At 35.0% G+C, this 22,167-nt stretch overlaps 1 protein-coding gene across 1 annotated transcript in view; it reads left to right on the top strand.

The window, feature by feature from the left end:
• The window catches only part of SESN3 (sestrin 3), a 74,008-nt gene that overhangs the window by 42,926 nt on the left and 8,915 nt on the right, over positions 1-22,167 (top strand). Inside the window, exons 2-9 of the mRNA XM_059930561.1 lie at positions 4,539-4,604; positions 7,200-7,397; positions 8,864-9,046; positions 11,046-11,282; positions 11,799-11,973; positions 17,587-17,705; positions 18,533-18,723; positions 20,819-20,963. Coding sequence (XP_059786544.1) covers positions 4,539-4,604; positions 7,200-7,397; positions 8,864-9,046; positions 11,046-11,282; positions 11,799-11,973; positions 17,587-17,705; positions 18,533-18,723; positions 20,819-20,963 — 1,314 coding nt within the window. The remainder of the gene's footprint in view (positions 1-4,538; positions 4,605-7,199; positions 7,398-8,863; positions 9,047-11,045; positions 11,283-11,798; positions 11,974-17,586; positions 17,706-18,532; positions 18,724-20,818; positions 20,964-22,167) is intronic.

Raw genomic sequence — 22,167 nt, forward strand, 5'->3', positions numbered from 1 at the left:
TAGAGCTCATGTTATGTGTTTTTCTACCGTAATTTCTTAAAAGGGGAAAAAAGAAAAAAAAAAAGTCCTTGATATTTTTTGCAGACTGTAATATGTGCAGACATTGAGACAAAGATTCTCAGAACTGGCTGATTTTGTTTTTTTTTCTTTTCCTGAATTGTTTCTGTCTGGATTCACTCTCAGTTCGGTTGAGAGGATTTCTGCAATTACATTAAGATGCTTGGTTATGGGATTCAGTAGGTGTGACCGTCAGACCAATAACTCTGCAGAGCAGTCATTTAACATTTCAAAAAGGCATTGAAATGCCTGAAGATGTGATTAAAAGAAAATCAGATGTAGTCTCGAGCAGCATTTCTGCGATGGTGGAACCTTCTGTGATGGAGATGCCTGCACAGGCCTGTACGGTAGGAGCCAGAGCCACATGTGGCTGCTGGGCACTTGAAATGTGACCAGCGTGATTAAGCCACTGGATTTTGAACTTTATTTAATTTTAATTAATTTAAATGTAGTCACATGTGGCTGATGGCTGCCATATAAGGCAACACAGGTCTGGAGACTTCAGAAAAGTGAATCAGGGCATGAATAAAGTAGGAACCCAGTTCTTGGGCATTTTGGATTTGAAATAAAAGCTGAGGAAAGGTATTACAAGATATTACAGGGGACCAGAACTCCAGCTTATGGTTGTAAAGGGAATCTTTTGGATATGGTGCTATCCTATTTCTTTTGTGTTTTATTTTATCAACTTTAAAAACATACAGAAATAGAAAGTAGGTGGGGAATAAACTTTCAGGAAAATGAGTTTTAAGTAGAATTCACAAGCTGCCTTGATCATTAAAAAAATTTTTTTTTCACCTTCATATAAATATACAAAACAGTCGGGCTTCCCTGGTGGCGCAGTGGTTGAGAATCTGCCTGCCAATGCAGGGGACACGGGTTCGAGCCCTGATCTGGGAGGATCCCACATGCCGCGGAGCAACTGGGCCCGTGAGCCACAACTACTGAGCCTGCGCGTCTGGAGCCTGTGCTCCGCAACAAGAGAGACCGCGACAGTGAGAGGTCCACGCACCGCGATGAAGAGTGGCCCCTGCTTGCCGCAACTAGAGAAAGCCCTCGCACAGAAACAAAGACCCAACACAGCTAAAAATAAATAAATAAATAAATTTATTTAAAATATATATATATACAAAACAGTCAACCGAGACAATAGTAGAGTCCTCACCAGAAAATATGCTTCTTTTACAGAAGCTGGAAGTCGGCTGATCCTTTCAATAGTGACTCCATTTTAAAAATATAACTGAAGAAGGATACATGCTGGTATAACTTTAAAATGTTAGTTTTCCCTTCTCTTCAGTGTATAAATAGCTCTCTTAGATGAGGCCACATCATCTCTCCCCTGGGCTATTGCACTAGCTTCCCAGCTGGGGTTTTGTTTTGTTTTGTTTTTTGTTTTAGGATGTTATTTTGTAGTTTTTTTGTTTTTTGTTTGTTTTTGTTTTTTTGTCTCTGGCCCAGGGACCACATCACTCCCAGAACTGTATTATTAAACACACAGATCTGATCACAACTCTGCTTAAGGAATTTTACCTCAAATATGTATACAATTAAAAGTTTCAAACACATTTTTGAAGGCTGTTTTTCACTTCTGAAGTTAGTGGGTTAAGAACATTTTCTCAGCTGATGAAAATAGAATTGGTAAAACATTTCCGTTAGCATATTGGTAGTATGCAACAAGAACTTTATAAAGATTTATAACCTAAACCCTAGTGAATCCACATCTGGGAATCTTCCTAAAGAAATCATCTTAAATACCACAAAATGTGCCCCCAAGTCTCTTTATACAAAGCTATTCATCATAGCATTATTTATAATAGTGAAAACTGTACATAACTTTAATGGAAAATGACTAAGTAAATGATAATTAATAAAATGATGTCTTCCCATATCACTTTGTATATGCATCTGCTATGGGCTATATCATATGATACAGTTAATGCATTTTTGCCGGTCTACTCCTTTTTTGTGTCCCCACTGTGCCTAGCACATTGTGAATGCTCAGTGAATACTTGCTGAATAAATGAACAAATGAATGTTGACACAAATGAAATCGTGTCAGTTGCTTCTTATCAACTGTTTAAAATTAATAGATGTTATATTCTTTTAAGTGCAGTAGTGTGTAGTTCCATTTGTGATGAAACTGTATTTCAGATTTAATTCTCTGCTATTCCAGAAAATATTTTTGTAGACAAAATAACTATTTCAGACATTTAAAGGTAAATTCAGTTGATACATATATCAAGTAATGATTTTTATAAATAAATCATATTAGTAATAAATCATTCTTTCTCCAAAGTCCCTTTGTACACTTTTAGTTTATTTTTCTCTCCCTATATTTTCTCTGAATTTTATGTATTTTTTTATGCACCTAATAAAAGCTTCCACTTATCTCCCTATTGGTATTTTTCCCCTCAAACCTGTGATTTGTCCTCACAATCAGTTGCTCTGACTGCTTTGTTTATTTGAAATGATCAACTGTCAAGGAAATTGCTTTTCACATACTAGCGCATTAGGCTATACTATATAGAGAGTATTAGAAATTTTATTTTCTATAATTTACTAAGGCTAGCAAAGGGAAGAAATCTGTTATTTTCTTTTAAATTATTTTTCCAGGTAAATCTAGATGATAGTTGATGCAGACAAGAAATACCAATATTAGAAATTCTAAATTATTCCTTTTTACATGGAATCCTCTAATGTACTTCACCAGTAGATAGAGATCTATTTGTCATCGCTTCACAAATATAACCTAGATGCCTACTTCTTTCTGAAACATTAGCAGTTTGAGATGATCATTATTTACTATATTTATTTCAGTACAACCCTGAAATTGTTGAAGACTGTGTGCCAAGCTCCCGAGGGCAGGGACCATATCTGTTTTGCTTGACCTATGTCTTCAGTCTATCACAGTATCTGATTAGGTTCTCAAAGAATTGTTGAATGTCTGACTGCTTCCTGATGAAGTAAGGGATTTAAATAACTGTTTTGTGTTTGGTAGGCTCTTGGATTGTAAGGAACAAAAAAAATTCAGGTTACCTTGTGGAGAAAAAAGAGGGAGGAGGAAGGGAGAGAAAGAAGAGATGATTAGGCTTTACTTTCTCTTGTGAATCTGTAGAAACTCTAGTGGTGTTCCCATAGAGGCTGGTATCTGTTGATGCCACTCTGCTGCTGCTTCATTGTTTTCTCTTTGCCTCTGCCTCTGAGAGCTATTTTGTGTCTCTTCTCTGTCAGATTACATTACTTTCCTATAACTCTAGTACTCTAGAATCTTACTGGTCCAGCCAATTACCCTCAACTCTCTCTGGGTAGAACTTTTTTCATCAAGGCACTCGTGGGCTGCAGATCAGCTTCTGTGTTGATTGGTCTAGTTGGCTGTGGCCAGGACACAAGGTCATGTGAAATAGTTATTGCCATCCTCAGATAGGAACCACCTAGAGCTGCTTCCTCATTTTAGCAGTTCCCTGAGGAGGGCTTGGTGGCAAGCCTAATATTAACACTCCTTTCCAGCAGACATCTGTTCCCATGTTCTTCAGTTTCCCAGTCTTTATAATATTTATAACCATGGCATAGTCCCTATTTTTATGTAATGACTTTGGAGGGCTTCTATTTCAGAACCTTAGGCTGTCACTTTTATTATAGAAAATTAAGTGGCCATTCCTCCTGTCTCTTCTCCTGGTTAAAAAGGATTTCAAAGCCTGAGAGTTCTTCATCATGCCTACGGAGAAGGAAGTTAGTCCCTGATCGGATTTTCCTGACTTAGAGATAATTGTACTTGAATGGGGACACCAAAACAATTTAACAAAAAAATTAAAAACTTAAAAAAATAAACACTCAGACCTACCTCTGGCAATCTAGCAGTTGTTAGTACTAAATAGAATAGCAGTGGAACAATAAGCATTGCTATAGTCTCCATTTCTTAGATTAAATTAACCTCTGCTTCTCCAAGGTTTACCATTTTCCTACTTAAAGCTTCAAAACTTTATATTAAATATGCTTATTCCTATTTTATTCAGAAAGAAGAACACAAGTCAGATCATTGCTTTGGGTAGTTGTATGTAATCCTCTTAAAATTTAACCTTTCCTTTAGCTTTCAAATTGAGGTCTAACAGTGTACTAGTATACTATTAGATATGATTATTATGGAGGTTGATGGTTTCAGTCACGTCAAATATGGGCTAAAAAAATCTATGGTGCTGTAGAGTGTGACTGAGGGAAATGACATTTGGGGAGCCTACTGGGTACCCAGCACTGTGGTAAGAGCTTGTCTGTCCCATTATCTTGTTCATACAATGGCCATATGGGGTTTTTGTTGTTGTTGTTTGTGTTTTGCAATGGGGGGGGGGAACCAAGACCTAACACTTACTCTGATTTTACATAATTCTATTTATTTATTCCATTTATTTTAGTACCTTAGCAGTCAATTTAACTTTTAACTTTTCATAGAAAGTCATCATTAATACGTAAAACTTTTCTTTTAAAAACAGGATAAAAGAATCAGAGTATCTCAACCCTTGACAAGAGGACCAAGTGCCTTTATTCCAGAGAAGGAAGTAAGTTGATCTGTCTTAATATACATAAAGTGTGATTTTAAAAAAAAGCTTAATTATGTCAAAGAATATCTCCATTTTTTTAATATGGAAGTAAACATGTGTTTTGCTCTTATTTCTTATTTATATGTCAGAAAACCACAGAGGTATTTTCTTTTCAACTTCACTTAAAAGACTGTGTGTGTAATAATCTGCCTTCTTATTTTGGAGTTAGGTAGTACTGCAAGGTTAGAATAATATAAATTTTACCATATTTGATTTCAAATATAACTTTTCTGAACAAAGCTGCTAACAATAACAAAACAATATTATTTTGAAGGTTTAAGGTTTTAAAATGGCTAGTGTTTCATGGTGATTGTAGATTACATAAATGTTAAGAAAAGACATTTTGAAATGAAAAAGTGCGTTTCCCAACTAAACCTGTTGAAGAAAACATGATATTATATCACTAGCAGTCAATCTTTTCATTTGGTTCTAAGTCTCTGGTGGGACAAAATGTCACAGAATCTCCACTCCAAGCTGCACTTTTGATGAGGGTGGGAAGTTAAGATGGTAAATGTTGAAAGAAAGGATGTAAAATGACACAAAGGAGATTATAATCAATACAAGATTTGTGTACCTATTTAATGGGTATATATCTCTATGAAAGATCACAGCAATGTTTAGGACCTGTAGATTCCTAGATGCCGCTAAGTTATACTTGGGCTAAGAAAAGTTTAAGGACCACTAAATGAGTTTTTCTCTGCTTCAAGGAGTTATTAATTCATATTAACTATGGTTATATATACTGATTTACTATTGGCTGCAAAGATATCATTTATCTTAAAGCACCAGCATTATTCCTTTATTGTTCAGAAATTAGTCAACACCTATTTATAGAGTACCTATTATGTTTCAGGCAACGCTTAAAAGAAGGGATGAGTAGAATTTGAATAATAATACATGCCAGGCCATTGCCAGAGTCAGCAATTCCATCATGTTCATTTGCCTTTTTAGTGACCTTACCATTTACATGAAACTCCAAAGTTAACAGTAATGTTTCAGGAGCTCAGTGACTGTGGCTGATCTAGGTGGTGACCATGCATTAGAGAAACTGCTGTGCTTGTCCTATTTCCCTCATAGAACACAGGGCTGCTCTTAGCGGAGTGATTGCCTCATATATATATAAAGACTTCCTGAAACACAGCCATTTACACAGTATGTATTTGAAGACAATCTGGTTTGCAGAAGCAGCTGCTGTTTTCAGGCTCTGTTGCATCATGTGAATCTATTAATGTATTTTAGGCATCAGTTAAACAGAAGAATCTGCTGCTGGAAAACAAAACAAAAACAACAAATATTCTGTCCCTAATTATATGTAGTTTATCTTGATCCTATCATATTTTTATCATCTTGGTTCCCTGTAGTTGACAAAATGGGAGGAAATGGGCAAATGGAAATATATTTGGTTTTATAATGATCCAAAGTGGAATTGCCTCTTTTTTACACCATTGTAATTAACATTTCCTCACAATTTACACTTTTTAAACATTACATTTCCTTTGGGATTAAATTTTCCTCAGTCAGTAGTGTCTATGTATAATTTGTACTTATTTTCAGAAGAGACTGTGAAGCCAGCCCTGAAAAGTAAACAGAATTTCTTAAGAGCAGTGTGGATCTTTGGAAAGACCATGAGTCTGGACTTTAGATTAGATTTTAGACCAGTCTCTGCTATTAAATAGCTGTATGAGTTGAATTTAATCTTGAGTCTGTTTCCTTATCTAAAATAAGGGACACATTCTTCTTAGGTCTAGAACTCTAATTCTAAAATACCAATAAATAATGAACCAATCTGAGAAATACACATCTGATGTCCATTAATTCCCACAGAGCAGGGTCCTTCTAAGAGGTGCTAATACGCTCTTAACACCTTCGTAGCCAATTCTTGGTATCACGCCCGAGCTGTCACTGTTTATAAAGCTATATGTAAATAATCTATTTTTGAGAAAGCTCTTTTGATTCTCTCCAATGCAGCATGTTCATTGTAGTAATTTACCTTGTTTTTAGTAATTAATATGATAGGCTCAAAATAGGAATTCTAGTGTCCTTATTAATTTTTCAATTAACACTTTCCTACAAATTATCATATTTTTCTTTGTCCCTAAAAAGACTGCAGAAAGGTTTTTTTATGTTGAATAATGAAAACAAGCAAAGGATCAGTCTGAAAATACTTGTCTTCAGATATAGTGATTAATGATTAAGTATCTCCATAAGCTATTGAGATAAAATTGTAAATATATGTAATCAGATGCCAGTGCTTTTGCCTCCCCAATTTTGCCTTATGTGCCTGGCAAAGCAGATGGGAGCTTCTTTTCTCCAATTTCATAGCTGTGTGTATAATGTTTGATAATTTGACATTTGTTGTTTAATAAATTGTGGTCCCAGAGCCAAAAATGCATGGGCTTTCTTTTTCATTTCTGTTTCTAATATGAGCAACTACCTAATTTCAGTGTCTGTTCATATAAAAAGAACATTCATTGCTCCAGTCGTGGCATAAGGTATGTAAACCAAGGGTGTGTTTACAAAAATCATGCTGTTGTTTTGTTTCTTGATTGGAAGGTTGCCCAAGCCAACACAGTGGATGAACGTACTAACTTTCTTGTGGAAGAATACTCTACATCCGGTCGCCTGGACAACATCACCCAGGTCATGAGTCTGCACACGCAGTACCTGGAGTCCTTCCTGAGGAGCCAGTTCTACATGCTGCGCATGGACGGCCCCCTTCCTCTACCGCACCGGCACTACATCGCCATCATGGTGCGCTGTGTTCACGTGACATCATCCTTACTTGGTCCCTCTCCCTCCTAGTATTATATGTGTGTGCACAGCTAAGTATAATTAGGTAGAAATAAGAACTGAAAAAGCCTGTGGGCTTTTGGATCCCAAGTCCATTGGATACATTTTGAATGCTTTAAGCCACTTAATGTACTGAATGTTTCTCATTTAATTATTAGTAAAGTCATTTTCCATGTTTAATCTCTTATGATTAAAGATGCTTGTAGGGTCCAAAGTAATATCTCTAGTAGCCCACAAGTTTTGTTTTTGCTCCTGAGAGCTTTCTTTTATTATTAATATATAAAACAGGTTGTTCGTGCCATTTTAATCATTCTTTACAAGATGAACATCACTAATTTGGCTAAATAAGAGGAAAGTATTAGCCAGCACCAAAGGAGGCTCTGGATAAGAGAAGAATTCTTCAGTGAACTCTAATACTTCTAAGTTTAATACTTGGTACAAACTAGTTAGCTAGTTAATGTTTGGGGGGGTGGGGAGAATTATAAATTGGGATGATAGGTAGCAGGAGTAAGAAGGGTAGAAGCAGTGCTACAGTTGGACTGTTGCTGGAGAAAAGAAGAAGAAGACAAGATGCAAGTGCTATATATTTGGAGAGGTTAGTGGAACTGCTGAGCTGGCAGAGTGAGCAGAGCCAGCCAAGAGTTCGTTTTTATCCAGTTTAATTTGTTTATGCTCTCACTGAAGTCTTAAACAACAAAAAAGGGCTGCATCCTGTGTTTTGTTAAATGATGAACTTGACAAAGATTACTCAGCTTAAGGTTTTGATGACAGTGAGGCCAAAAGCCAACCTAGAATGGTCACCAATGAAGAGAGAAATAAGATGTAGAAAATAGAATAAAACAATACTGTTTAATTGAGAAGCAGCCCTGAGGAAATGAGAGGTGAAAAGGCTGTTTTGCATGGATTTACCAATTTATCAAGGCTGATTCTGGCTTGCAAATGAAACAAAGGTTCAGTGAGCTTCAGTTTCATCTCGATAGGAGGATGGGCACAGATAAGGCTGATTCACAGTTACCTCAAAGGGAGTATGAGAAATACTCAAATTAGCATACATTCTGAATTGGTACAGTACAAGTTAATGAGATTTTGTTGTGTTTTAAGTAGAATACAGTTGATATCATTTACCATAATGAAATGAACATGTATTTCCTTAACATAAATAGAAAATGGGTTCTAGGTTGACCCGTACCACTTCTGGATGGGAAGTAATTGGCTTCTTGTGACATTTGCTTATATAAAGTATCAGCTTTATATATTGATTCAAGAATCTATGACAGCATTGTGATGAAAGTTTTAGGAAGAGGATTCTGTAAGAAAAGAATTATTAGCTATAAAAATTAACTCTATCTCAGTGATTGGCTTAGTAATAGTAGAATAAGACCATACCATGACTATTTTATCCACTAACTTTTTTCTTTGTGTTTTAGGCTGCAGCTAGACATCAGTGTTCTTACTTAATAAACATGCATGTGGATGAATTTTTAAAGACAGGAGGTATTGCTGAGTGGTTGAATGGTTTGGAATATGTACCACAAAGACTGAAAAATCTTAATGAAATAAACAAGCTGTTAGCACACCGACCCTGGCTGATCACAAAAGAGCACATTCAGGTACCGAGTGTTTCTTTTGGGGAAAAAAAATAGTTTACTAACGATTCTCACTAAGAGTTAATTTTTTAGTTAAGTATTTTACCTAAGACTTAATTTTAAATACTTGCATATTAGGAACTTGAAAAATAAAAAAATAGTGTATTAATATGTGTAGGAAAGATAAATTTAGAAAGTCAGTGGGTTTAATTTAAATGTAAATGAATATTTCTCTTCAAGTAATCAGTAATTAGCTTGTACTAGCGCTTTAGCGAGTAGCTATAAGAAAAGTTGATTCCTATTTTCAAGCAGTAGGTAGAACAAAGAAAATACACTAGCAGGATAAGATACCTGGGTTCTAGTCTCTTAACTCTGTTACCCACAAGTTTGTGACCTTTAGTAAGTTAACTTCTGTGGGCCTGGGTAGTTCACCCTTCTATAAAATGAGGGGCCTAGGTTAAATGAGTTCTAAACTCTTTTCTAGTTCTAACATTTCATAATTTTAAGATTTTGAAAAAATGGTTTTGCAAATAAAAATGATTTGCCAACTGGTGTGTGTATGCGTACATGCCTCTAGAAACTAGAACTTAGATAAAAAAAGAGAACTGTGATTGACTGGAGCATTTGCCCTTCAAAAGGAGTGTCTGTGAAAGGCCTCCGGGGTGAGGTTGTTGTATATTATGCTTAGCACTGTCCTTGGCACTTGTTCACTATTCAATAAGTAGGAGTCATCATCTAAATCATTATCAGTAGAAGCCTTAGGTATTTAAAATCCCTGCTTCTAATGCATAGAAATGTCCTTGGTTTGGTTTTGTTTGGTTTTGTTTTTTCCTCGTTTTGTTAGTTGTTTGCCCAGTTAAACCAAACTTAGCTTTTGTCAGTATGCGTACTCTCAGACTTTTATTATCTATTAGGGATTGTTTACAAAAATATGAACAAAGTTATAGCAATTTGAACATGTAAGGGAATGGAGATGTAGTTCTGGGCTACAATATAGCCCATGCTTCATGAACATCGCACTTTTCAAAAAGTTTGAAAAGCAGAGAAAAATGTAGGTATACTCGGATTATATACTACTACTTATGAAAATAAAAGAAGATATGTAAAAGTTACATTAAAGTGGTAGAATATGATTGATTTTCCCTTTTTTTCCCCTGATCTTTTGGTAATATATTAAATTTGTATATAGTTAAATAATGGGGAGTAAGGCAAAAGCAGTTTTTTGGTTTTGGGTTTTAGCTGTGAAGTGAAACAAATGAAAGTTTTACATTTGTGGGGGTGTGTGGGGGGGGGTGAAGGCACAGCAGGACATATCCCCACGCATCCACACGCGCTGAGAAAGAGACAGACAGACAGATAGACAGAGATGGATGGGAGAGGATCCCTGACGGATTAACAGCTGGAATTGGTATTGGAGGGATTACTACTTTTAATGGCTTCACTTATGATTCCATCATTCACCTGGAGGAGCCAGTAAAATAGCATATAAAAAAGTGCTTTGATATTCTTTATGTCCTTTCAAATGTGAGCTAGTATTCTACAGTTTCTCTCATCTGCTATAGGTTCTTCCTCCGTCAGAGAAGATAACTAAAAGTTAACTTACTGAGTAAATGTTTATGTGATTTTTAAGGTAGCGTCTCTACCTCAAAACCTTAAAATGAATGATTTTGCTAGAGAATCTTTAAAGTCCCTTCCCTACTTAAAGTAGCTTCAGTGTTCTTGGATTCTCTAAAATACCTTATTGAAATAGCATAATATGTAAAAGTGCTTTGGAAGCAGAAGTTGCATTGTATATATAAGGAATTTCAGAGAAGCCACGATGTACTTCTGCTGTTAGGTTTGATAGGTTTAATGTAACATTGTTTGAGCAAAGCTGTATCTTTAATATATGGAACATTTTTAAAGGGAATTTTAAGTATTATAAATGGACATGTGAAATTTTATAGATTTTCCATACTTTCTAAAATTGCTTTGTAGCATTCTATGATTTTCACTTTTACTCTGATTTGCTTTCTCATTTCAGAAACTTGTCAAAACTGGAGAAAATAATTGGTCTCTGCCCGAACTGGTACATGCTGTGGTCCTACTGGCACATTATCATGCTTTGGCAAGCTTTGTTTTTGGTAGTGGCATCAATCCAGAAAGAGATCCAGAAATCTCCAATGGATTCAGGCTAATATCAGTCAACAATTTCTGTGTGTGTGATCTCGCTAATGACAACAACATAGAGAATGCATCTCTAACAGGCAGCAACTTTGGGGTTAGTTTTCTTAACTGTTTTCTTTACTACTTTGCCTTTTAACTTGCTACGTTAAAAATATCTAGAGAATTTATCTGATTAAACAGGATATTATGTACTTGAAATATTTCATATAATTTTTATTACTGTAAAAATTTAACCTGTACCTGAAGTTCTGAATTGTCTTAAGGAAACTTTTAAAGCAAATAGATTACAAATCATATTACAAATCATAAGGCTGCCTCAATTTTCAAAACAAGTGATAATGTAATTTAACATATACCAAATTCTAGAATTCTAGATTAAATAAATCCATTCATATAACCTTTCTGTATTTATAGCTGAAGCAAAAACACTACACTTCTGAAAATGTTTGATTTTGTCATATGATTTTCTTTGGAGTTCCTGGAAAACCCACTTAGGAACTTAATAACTCTGCTAGTGCCACTATGCATAAGGTGACATTGGGAGATGGAGACACTGACTGGAACAACTTTTAATATTAATAACACCCAATATTATCTTCTCTGGCTCCAGATCGTCGATTCTCTAAGTGAGCTAGAGGCCTTAATGGAAAGAATGAAAAGGCTTCAAGAAGAAAGGGAAGATGAAGAGGCATCTCAGGAAGAAATGACCACTCGCTTTGAGAAGGAGAAGAAAGAAAGTCTTTTTGTGGTCTCTGGAGATACTTTTCATTCATTTCCTCATTCAGGTGCTTTTTTATTTCACTGTCTTTGCCTTTTAGTTGTTCTTAGAACCCTGACAGACCACCTTCAGTATTTTCCATATGGATATGTCGAAATGATTTTACTACCATGTTCCTTTCATTTAGTTCTCCTCTACCTGACCCTGATGCCATTGCTTCCCCTCTTATGTTGGTGTATCTTTGAATATATTTCAGATTCAGTTGAGAGGTACTTCAGTTTTGTAGTTCATATTCTATCCTGGATAAAATGTTTTTCAGAGCAGACCAGTTGCTTATAAGGTTAGATAGGAATATTTAATCCATCCTACTTTTGTAATTTTTTTTAATAAGTATAATTCTGTTTCGACAGATGTCATTTGTAAGAAATATCTCTGCCTTTTTTGTGGGTGGGGAGTTATGTGGGAGGATTGTTCTCACACTGCCACTTTTTTCCAGATTAGTTCTAAAATTACACTGCACTTGCATTTGCATTTCTTCGGAGAAACCTTTGGAATTTTATAAGAATATATTATTTAGGTCATTTTCTTAGGTTGAATTTGGAGGAATTCATTCTGTATTAAAAGCTAGGCTTCTTTGCTCTAGTCTTAAAAACACATTTTTTTCCTAATACCCTGAGAGACTTTGAAATAGGAGGGAAACTTTCCAATTATGACTAAAAAAGATATTGAACACCACATAGTAAATGTTATTAAAATAGCATAGACTCAATAGACTTTGAAAGCTTAAACCCTTCAAAGTCATCAATCTACATAACATTTATTTTTAGAGTTCCCTTGGTTTAAAAGAGGGCTTCAAAATGACTAGTCATAAAGCTAGTCAGTCTCATAAATCCTGAAGGTAATTGATTTGGCCATGACTTGTTTGTTAAATATGGCGTTGACCAATAGCTCTCAGAAGTTTTACCAGGAAGAACAAGAACCCCTTTTATCATTTCCCCGATGATTTTTTTTTAATGAAAGATTTTATCTACCAAATTGAGTATATTTAGTAATAATTTCTCAGAGCTTCTAACCAGCAGGAAATGCCAAATATAAAGAAGCTTATTGTTTTGGTTATTGATTTACTATTCATACTACAAACATTTATTGTACCCTATGTAATCTCAGCAGGGTGGTAGGTACTAAGGTTTCCAGGCTAAATAAGGCATGATTCCTGCCCTCTGGGGGGCTCTCCTTGCTAGTGGGAGAGAAAGAAATAATTACAATACATGGCAGAATGTGAAGGGTATATGGACCCAGTCGTGGTGGGGGAGGAGTGTGGACAGAAGGGGTCCTAGAGGAGGACTTCCTCCAGCTGCTTGGCTCGAAGCTAAATCTTAGAGACTGGAGTGCAAGGGAGTCTGACGGTGGCTGGGGGATGGGGAGTTGGTGGTGAACAGCATACGTGCCTGAGCCACGGCACGGTGGTAAGGAAACAGGATGGTAGGTGCAGAAGCAAGTGGTTCTGCATTAGGACGTAACTCACGAGATAGGTAATGTGAGGAGGAAGCTGATTAGGTAGGCAGAAGCCTTATCATGATGACCTTTCTAACCTTACAGAGCACGTAACCTGCCCTATTTTGGACATGTTGAGTTGCAATGTCTCTAAAGCTTCCAGTCTGGATACATCTAGTACAGTGCTTCTCAAACTTTAATGTGCAATTGAGTCACTGAGGAATCTTGTTGAAATGCAGATTTGTATTTGGTCCATCTGGGCCAGGACCTGAGAAGCCTCATTTCTATCACGTCTCTAAGTGATGCCTGTGCTGCTGGTCAGCAAACCGCACTTGGAGCAGCAAGCGTTGAGCAGGAGAGGGTTTTAAGCTCAAGATAAAGTTTTGGAAGTTATCAGCATATATGTGGGAGTTAAAATCAAAAGGGTTATTTATAAAAATCATCCAGGGAAAACAAATGGGACAAAGGAAAGTAATGAGCCTTCTAGGTAAACCAATATTTTAAAATGTAATTGTATTAAGGTTAGTAATATCTATTCGCTTTTAGACATTAATTTTTGTGTGTATGTATGAAAAATTTTAATATACATCTCTTTATAACTGAAAGAGTAAGTAGGCAAAAATCCAGAGAGTATTTAACTTATTTAGCACACTTTAGCTACTTGACATGTATAAAACACTATATCCCAAACTGTAACATATACCATTTTTTCAAGTGCACATAGAAAATTTCCCAATGTCAACCATATACGGTTAATAAAACAAATATCAACAAATTTTGAGATTAAAATTTCATGGATCATAACTTTTGACTATAATGGAAGTAAGCTAGAAATCAGTAACAAAAATAACTGGAAACTTCTCAAGTGTTTAGAAATTAAGCAGTATACTTCTAAATAGCACAGAGTGAAAGAAAAAGTTACAATGGTTAGAAAATACTTGGAGCTGAATAGCGGTGAAACATGGCATAGACATTAATTTTTTAAAGCTTCTCTAAGACCATTAGAGCTTAAAGGACATATAAATGTTTTATTTCTTTTAGGTTTTTTTTTTTAGTACTGAAAATATATTTTAGAATCCCAGTCTTTACTTTCTTGGACCCTTGAGCAAGGACTTCTAGCTTCTATAGTGAATTTTGACCAGCAAGTCTTAGACCCTAGCCGAAAATTATGTTCTGATTTTAACAGAAAAGGCTGCATCATTTATAAATTATTCAAGGAAAAATTGTTTCATTATTAACTCTTCACCATTCCCAGTACTAAATTTGCTGGTCACACAAAGATAATAGAAAAATGACTCAGTATGTGGCTAATTGAGTTATTTTTATAGACTTACTACGTTTTAAAATGGAAATAGAAATTAATTTTTCCCTATAACAAGTTTCTTGGTTTGATCAGTGTGATAAAAGCATTTCAGATTCCATGCAGAGATTCTAAGAATAGTTTTTCAAACCTCTTGGAGAAAATAAATGTTTAAAGTGTTCTACAAGGGGAGAATTCGGTAGCTTGATAACAGAGTTAACTAGCTTTTATTGTTATTTTTTTTTTCCAAGTTCGAATGGTGTTCCATTACTGTAACATAGTATTTTCTGTAGTATATTAGTAGCCACATCTTAGGAGCAGAAGAATGCAGATAATATGTAAAATAATATTTTGAGTCCAGAGTTTGAAATATTTGTTTAGATAGAATTAAGATTAGAGTTTTAGATTTGTCGATCAGACACATTTTTTTTTTTTAATTTAAGTTCTTAAGGTAAATTTAGGAAAAAAATATTTGTAGTTTGAGAGAACTTTGTACATTTCCTTCTATGGACAAAATTGTCTAGAAAACAGATCTTGACTGACTCCTAATTTGAAAATGAATAGATGGATATTATTTGTAGGATAAATTCTATCATGTTTGGTTTTACTCTTTATTGTTTATTTTAAAATGTTTAAAGTTCCTATGACAACTTAGAAATATATATGAGCAAAACAAAAGCTAAGAGCAAAGTCAAAGGAGCCAGCTGTGTAATAGTCAACCCCAGGATCGATGTCTGCCAAATGAGACCACCTGGTTGTACAGTAGGGGGGGGCAGATCACTTCAAGAGAGGAACTATTTTATAGAACTTATTTATCACTCACTGGTCTTGGTTTAACCCACAAGACTCCTAGTTTTCATAGCAACCTCAGTGATTGCTACTACATTTTACATTTTTGGCTTCATTTATATTTATTATGTGATGGACTGAATTAAGGAAAGCATAACTTCGTCCATACATGTTAAGAGATAATGCATTGAAAACACCATTTTTTAAGTGTTCCTATTTATCTGAACAGAGGCTGGAGCACAAGGAGACAGGGCAGTGGTTGTGGGGTTGGGTGGGAAGAAGCCTGAGCTTTCTCTTCGGAGAACTGCAAGTCACCTAAAAGCTTCAGATCAGTTTAAGTAGTTTAATGTTTACAAGTTTCCCACATCATCTTAAACTAACCCACACTGTATTCGTTTCTGACTCAGTACTGATAATGGTATTAGTAACTTACAGTTAGTTTTATTTCTTAAGTATATATTTCTTAAGTATATATTTATTTTCATATTATTTCTTAAGTATATTTCTTAAGTATATATTTCTTAAGTATATATTTATTTCTTAAGTATATATTTCTTTTCATATTAATGAAACAATGAAAAAATAGATATTAAGTACATAGCATAGTATCTGGTATATTGTAAGTACTCAACAAATGCTAGTTTCTTCTCTTTATGTGTAATAAGTTACGTAAGATTTTAATAAGCTGTTTCCTAGGTTGGGTAGCCTGGGCACTTGAGCTTTCCTGCCTATATTAAGCACCCTAATTAGTCCATGCTAAGGGAACTAAGGAAGGGTCAAAACTCGTGAGAAAAGAATAATTGCTAGGATTTTCATGAATAGCAAAGATTAAAGATAATTCAGGTACTACTAGTCTATTAGGTCTTTCAGATGAATTACTGTAATTGCACTTGTATTTTAAGCTTCTCAAGACTGTCCACTTGAGGATTATAACTTTTTATTATGCCACAAAATTGTTTCATTACTATTATTTCATATTTATTTATTTATTAAATGTTAAATTTATTTAATATTAATTAAAACACTTATTAGGAAAATACTGTTCTTTATGTGGAAGAAACTAGTGTTTTATTTTGAAAAATATGTATTCATTTTCTAGAGTAGAAGGTAGTAAATAAAGGTCGTTCATTCCCTTTTAGTGTTTGAAATCAGAAAAAGAGTAATTATAAAGACAGAGTAACCTAGGGAAAAAAAAGTAAGTTAAAAAAGAATTATCTTTAAACCAAATTAACACGCATTGGGCATTTACAATTTTTCAGTGGTAAATTTTTAATATTATCAACTATACAGAAGTCAACTGTCTTAAAATATTATTATAGTCTTCTGTCTTTCTGAATGCCATTTTGATAATATTCTAATCACAGTCTCAGAAGCACATTGTTTACTTCATATGTTGTATACCTTGTTGTTTTCATATACGCAGAAAAGCGCATGTATCTTAGGTGTAAAACTTAATGAACTTTACACACAAACTGATCCTTCCTGTTTAACTAGCACCCAAATCCACTAAGGGAATAATAGTGGTACCCAAAAGTCTACTTTCCTCCCTGTTGTGAGCCCTTACCAGTTCTCCCTGGATGCCTCTTTGTAAGCTAAAAATGAACCCTATTGAACTAATTTTCACTGTGAATACATCCAGATGAAACACCATCTAATTTTAATAAAATTCATCTTAACATTAAACTCAATTTTAAGTGGTCTTTCACCTTCATCCCTTCTCTTTCCCCACATCCTACTTCATCCCCTGGAGAGATCAAAAAATTTTTTAAGCTTTATATTCAAAGGCCTGTGCTATCTTCCTTTTCTAAATAAGTAAAACACTTGTATTGATCCTTGACTACTACTATTTAGATATTTAGTCAATTTTTTGCCTGGGTGACTACAGCTGAATGTTACGATTGCCAATATTTGGTAATGAAATTGTATTCAAAACTTCAGCTAAAGATGTTTTATGTGAATTTAAGCCATGTAGTCAATATTGTCACTTTGGAAAGCCATGGAAAAGCTAAGCGAAAAAGTGGAGGAAAATGAAGCTGATTCATTTGTTCTAACTCGGTATGGTTTCCTTAACACTAGATTGTTCATTATTGTCCTTAGATTTTGAGGATGACATGATTATAACATCTGATGTCTCCCGATATATCGAAGACCCCGGTTTTGGGTATGAAGACTTTGCCAGACGAGGAGAGGAGCATTTGCCAACATTCCGAGCTCAGGTATGAGATGCCTTTAATTCAGAGAAACTGGAGAAGAGATACTGTCATTTTAATTGTGAAATGTTGAAATGTAAATAAATTGACTTCTAAATAAATTAATAGAGCATTTCGATAGAATCTGTAAATAACTTTATTTAACCTAGTTTTCGGCCTTGTCTAATTGGATGTCCCAGTTGATGGATTATTATTTCAACATTAACCCCCTTAGAAGGCAAAAGGAAACTACTTTATTCAGTTACTTGCATTATTACATGATAGTTGTATAATGTCCTTTTTTGGAGAGGGCAGGGAGGAAATCGAGTGATATGTTCACATTTATAATAAAAAGGCATTTTGTAATAAGATCATATACATCAGTAGCTACAGGCTTAAGGGCCACCCCCTCCCCAGCCCTAGAAAAGAGCCATAGTAGTGATGTGGTTCATAAAAAGAGTATGAGTGTGAATAAAGACAGACTTCTCCGTGCTTGCTTCATATGATCTGCTAACCATCTGTGTCACTGAGTAGGTTTAGTCACATAGGAATATTTCAAGGTCTTCTGGGGTCCTTCCAAATGAGGGCATAGTTTGCACAGTACTTGACCACAGGAGGTAACCAGAGTTCATCACCAGTGTGCCAAACCCTGGACCCACCGAGGAAACAGCACAGCACTCCCATCTACAAACTGATGGGAAGCGTTCTTGGTAAAGCTACAAACTTGGAATTAGTGAAAGAATTACGGACTTTGAAATATCTCCACTTACTTGCTTCAGTAGTTATACTTAAAAACATAGACTTTAAATGGAGAGTGACCATTTTGTAATTGGAGATACATTTTATTTTTTTAGGACTATACCTGGGAAAATCATGGGTTCTCCCTGGTGAACAGACTTTATTCTGACATTGGACATCTTCTTGATGAGAAGTTCCGCATGGTCTACAATCTCACCTATAACACTATGGCCACCCATGAGGATGTTGACACAACCATGCTGCGCAGAGCTTTATTTAACTACGTTCACTGTATGTTCGGAATCAGGTATGGTCATCATGGAGACAGTTTTATTTGTTTCTAAGTGAAAATTCTGGCATGTGTCTTACTTCTATCCCATTGAGGAGTATATGCTTCTGGGGAGAAAATATTACATGTGGACTTCAGATTTTTAAAAATTAATTCTGTCTTATAGAAAAGCATTTTTCTTTGTTTAACTGCTACGAATCTTAACATGCATATATAACTATAGTAGTTAGAATCTACTAAGGAGGGAAAAGAATATCAGTAATCATTGGGGATAGGAGAGAATCACTCAGTATGAGAATCCTTACTGGACGAACTGGGCATTTAAAAATGTATATATTATGTCCCTTTAGATAGCAATAAGAAGTGCTGGCTGGTTGGTTGGTTAGTTTTTGGAGGAATGGTAATTAAGGCATAAATAAAACTAGGGTAGAGTCCTCCCTCATAAAGCTCACATAAGCTCACATAAGAACACTGAAATGAAACTTAAGTCAGTATAAATTAGTGGTCTCTAAATTTAGAAAATTAGAATTGAGAGGACAGGGAGTCAATGAGTGAATGAGACTAATCAGGAAAGCTCTTTTGGAGAACATCCTTTTTGAGCTGGGTTTTGAAGACTTTTATGGAGAGGGATTTGCAGAAAGGGAAAATCCCCTTCAGTCAACTGAATGAATACATTCAGTTGACTCTATACTATATCCTTTCTGATATAGTATCAGAAAACCTTTATGGAATGGAATTAAAATTCAATTTGTTAAGCAACGTGGTTTCTATAACTTTTTAAAAAATCCCAAATTTCCTGAAAAATCAACTAATAATGAAATAGTCCACCTAAAGGACACTATTACAATGGTAAATAATAAATCTGCTATTTGCCCATTTACCATTCTAGAAAGAATCATCACACTTTAAATCAGATATTATACCAACCTAATTAAGAAAAAGAAACACTAATAGATTTTAATTCAGTTGCAATAAATATTTATTATATTCAAGACAATAAATAACAAATATTATGGTGATTATATTTCTCTGTTAGATGCTACTCAATAAAGTTTATATAAAATCCGGGAGGCTTTTTTTTTTTTAAACTAAGCATTATGTTTGGGTTAGAAAGTAACAGAAACTATAGAAGAGAAATCCCACAAGCTCCCACTCCTACATTTACCCTTGTATCTGCCTCTGTGCCTGTTTGCTCTTTCTTCTCTCATATTATGGATGAACTGTCTACACTCCTATGCTCTTGGGCATAGAATCCCATCTCCTCTCATCTTCAAAAGATCCCTGTTCTAGCAATTCTCCCTTCTCCCTCCTGCATAATCAACTTTACTCTCTTAATCAGATCTTTCCCATCAGTATATAAACATGCTATTTTTTCTCTCATCATCTCAAAAAAAAAAAATCTTTTCTTCATCCTTCTTTTCCCTCTGGCTGTTGCCTCATGTTTCTGCTCCCATGCACAGCAAATCTTCTTTGAAAAAGCTTTGTATGTCTACTCTCACCATTTTCTCATCTCCCATTCTCTTGTGAACCGACTGCAGTATCAGGCTTTTACTCCTGTTACGTCAACAAAGCTGCTCTTACTGAGGTTGTCCATGACCTCTGCATAGCTCCTTGCCGTGGTCAGTTCTCAGTAGCATCTTCTTTGACTAGTCAGTAGCATTGGATGCAATTGATTATCCTCTCTTCCTTGAAATGGGAAGCCCTAGACTCCTGCGTTAGGGCTCAAATGTCAGCATCTCAGAGAAGCCTTCCTGCCCACTCTATCTAAAATCACAATTCCCCTCCCAGCCTCCAGTTGCATTTACTCTCCATAGCAGTTATCACTATCTGATACATTATATGGTTTTCTTTTTCATTTCTTTCTTTTTTCTCCAGTAGAATTTAAATTCCACGGGTCCAGTGATTTTTGTCTATTTTGTTCATTTGTGTATCACCAGTGCCTAGGGGAGTAACATGGTGGCACATAATAGACACTCAGTAACTATTTGTTAGGTGAATTAATGAATGAGCTTTTGGTATTTAATTACTAGGTAATTATTGTGTCTTGGTATAATTTTAGAAATCAGAAATTTTGATTCTGTCATTCTAAATCTTGTTGTCATATTGCTTATAGGTATGATGACTATGATTATGGAGAAGTTAATCAATTACTTGAACGAAGCCTGAAGGTTTACATTAAGACAGTGACCTGCTATCCTGAGAGGACTACCAAGCGCATGTATGATAGTTACTGGCGTCAGTTCAAACACTCAGAAAAGGTGTGTTTCGTGACTAAACCTTTTACCGTAGACCAATATTCAATATAAGAAGTAATGATTATGAAAAAATTATACATGAAAATATTAATAAATTAGCTCCATCAAAGAAATGGAAGTGGCATCATCTGGCCATCTGTTTTTCTTTCAGTGATTTTAAATTAGGTTTTATTGAGTATTAACTAAATTTTGGTTATGTGTTTTGTCCAGTGTGCTGTATAAAGTAAAAGTTTAGCATTGACCTTTGAAAGATTGGATCTGAATATTGATATTTTAAAAGTATATTTGGGAAACTGTCCACCATCCTACTAGTAAAAATCAAACCTTCAGAGATGTTGTGTGAGCTATAATTGTATATTATTGTATGCCCAGAAGGCATATCCATTTAAAGATTCTTTCACTCTAGCCATTACAGTTACCCTCTTAGAACAAGGGTTTCTCATTCCAATTTGGTAATTTGGTATTTTGACAATATAATGGATTTGGATCTTTTGAGCCAAATATGTTATTATATGAGGATATTTCTTTGGATTGAAATATATAGGAATCCTTATTTAAGACCTAATAAATGTTAAGGATCTTTACCAATATACTAGTACAGTATAAGTATGGCTATAAATCCTAGGTCTTTGACCTTAAAGTCCACGAATCTTCCATTTATATCACAGTTTCTAAGCTTGAGAGTAAGAAAACCTTTTTAGGGTCCTAATATTCACTCAATAACCATATGACTTTGATAAAGAACGTTATGACCTCAATCCCTAGCAGACTTTCTTGAAGTCTTAGAGCTGATCACACATCAGATAAATAAATACCTATTTGCCTCCAGCATCTCTCCGAGATGGATCGCTATGCTCTGCTTATATGTTTGCATTAGATTTTCTCCCTTTACTAGGTGGTATCTAGAAATTCTCCTTACTCATCAAGAGAATAGATCCAACAATACATCTAACCTATAGAAAGATATCAAAATAATCTAAATATGTCACAACATATTTCTTTGTAAAAATTTTGAAAATATGTGGGTATATAATTTAACCTATCGGATGAGCTGTAACCCCCCCAGAAAAGTTAGGTGCTTGTTCACAGCTGTATCTGAAAGACTCTAGGCAAGCTATGCATATCTGAGTACCAGACACTAATTCCAAACTGCTTTAGGCTTCACATTTTCACTTCAGTATCTCCCAAGTACAGGCATACCTCAAAG

Source organism: Balaenoptera ricei, chromosome 8 (genome assembly GCF_028023285.1).
Source record: "Balaenoptera ricei isolate mBalRic1 chromosome 8, mBalRic1.hap2, whole genome shotgun sequence".
Taxonomy (NCBI): domain Eukaryota; kingdom Metazoa; phylum Chordata; class Mammalia; order Artiodactyla; family Balaenopteridae; genus Balaenoptera; species Balaenoptera ricei.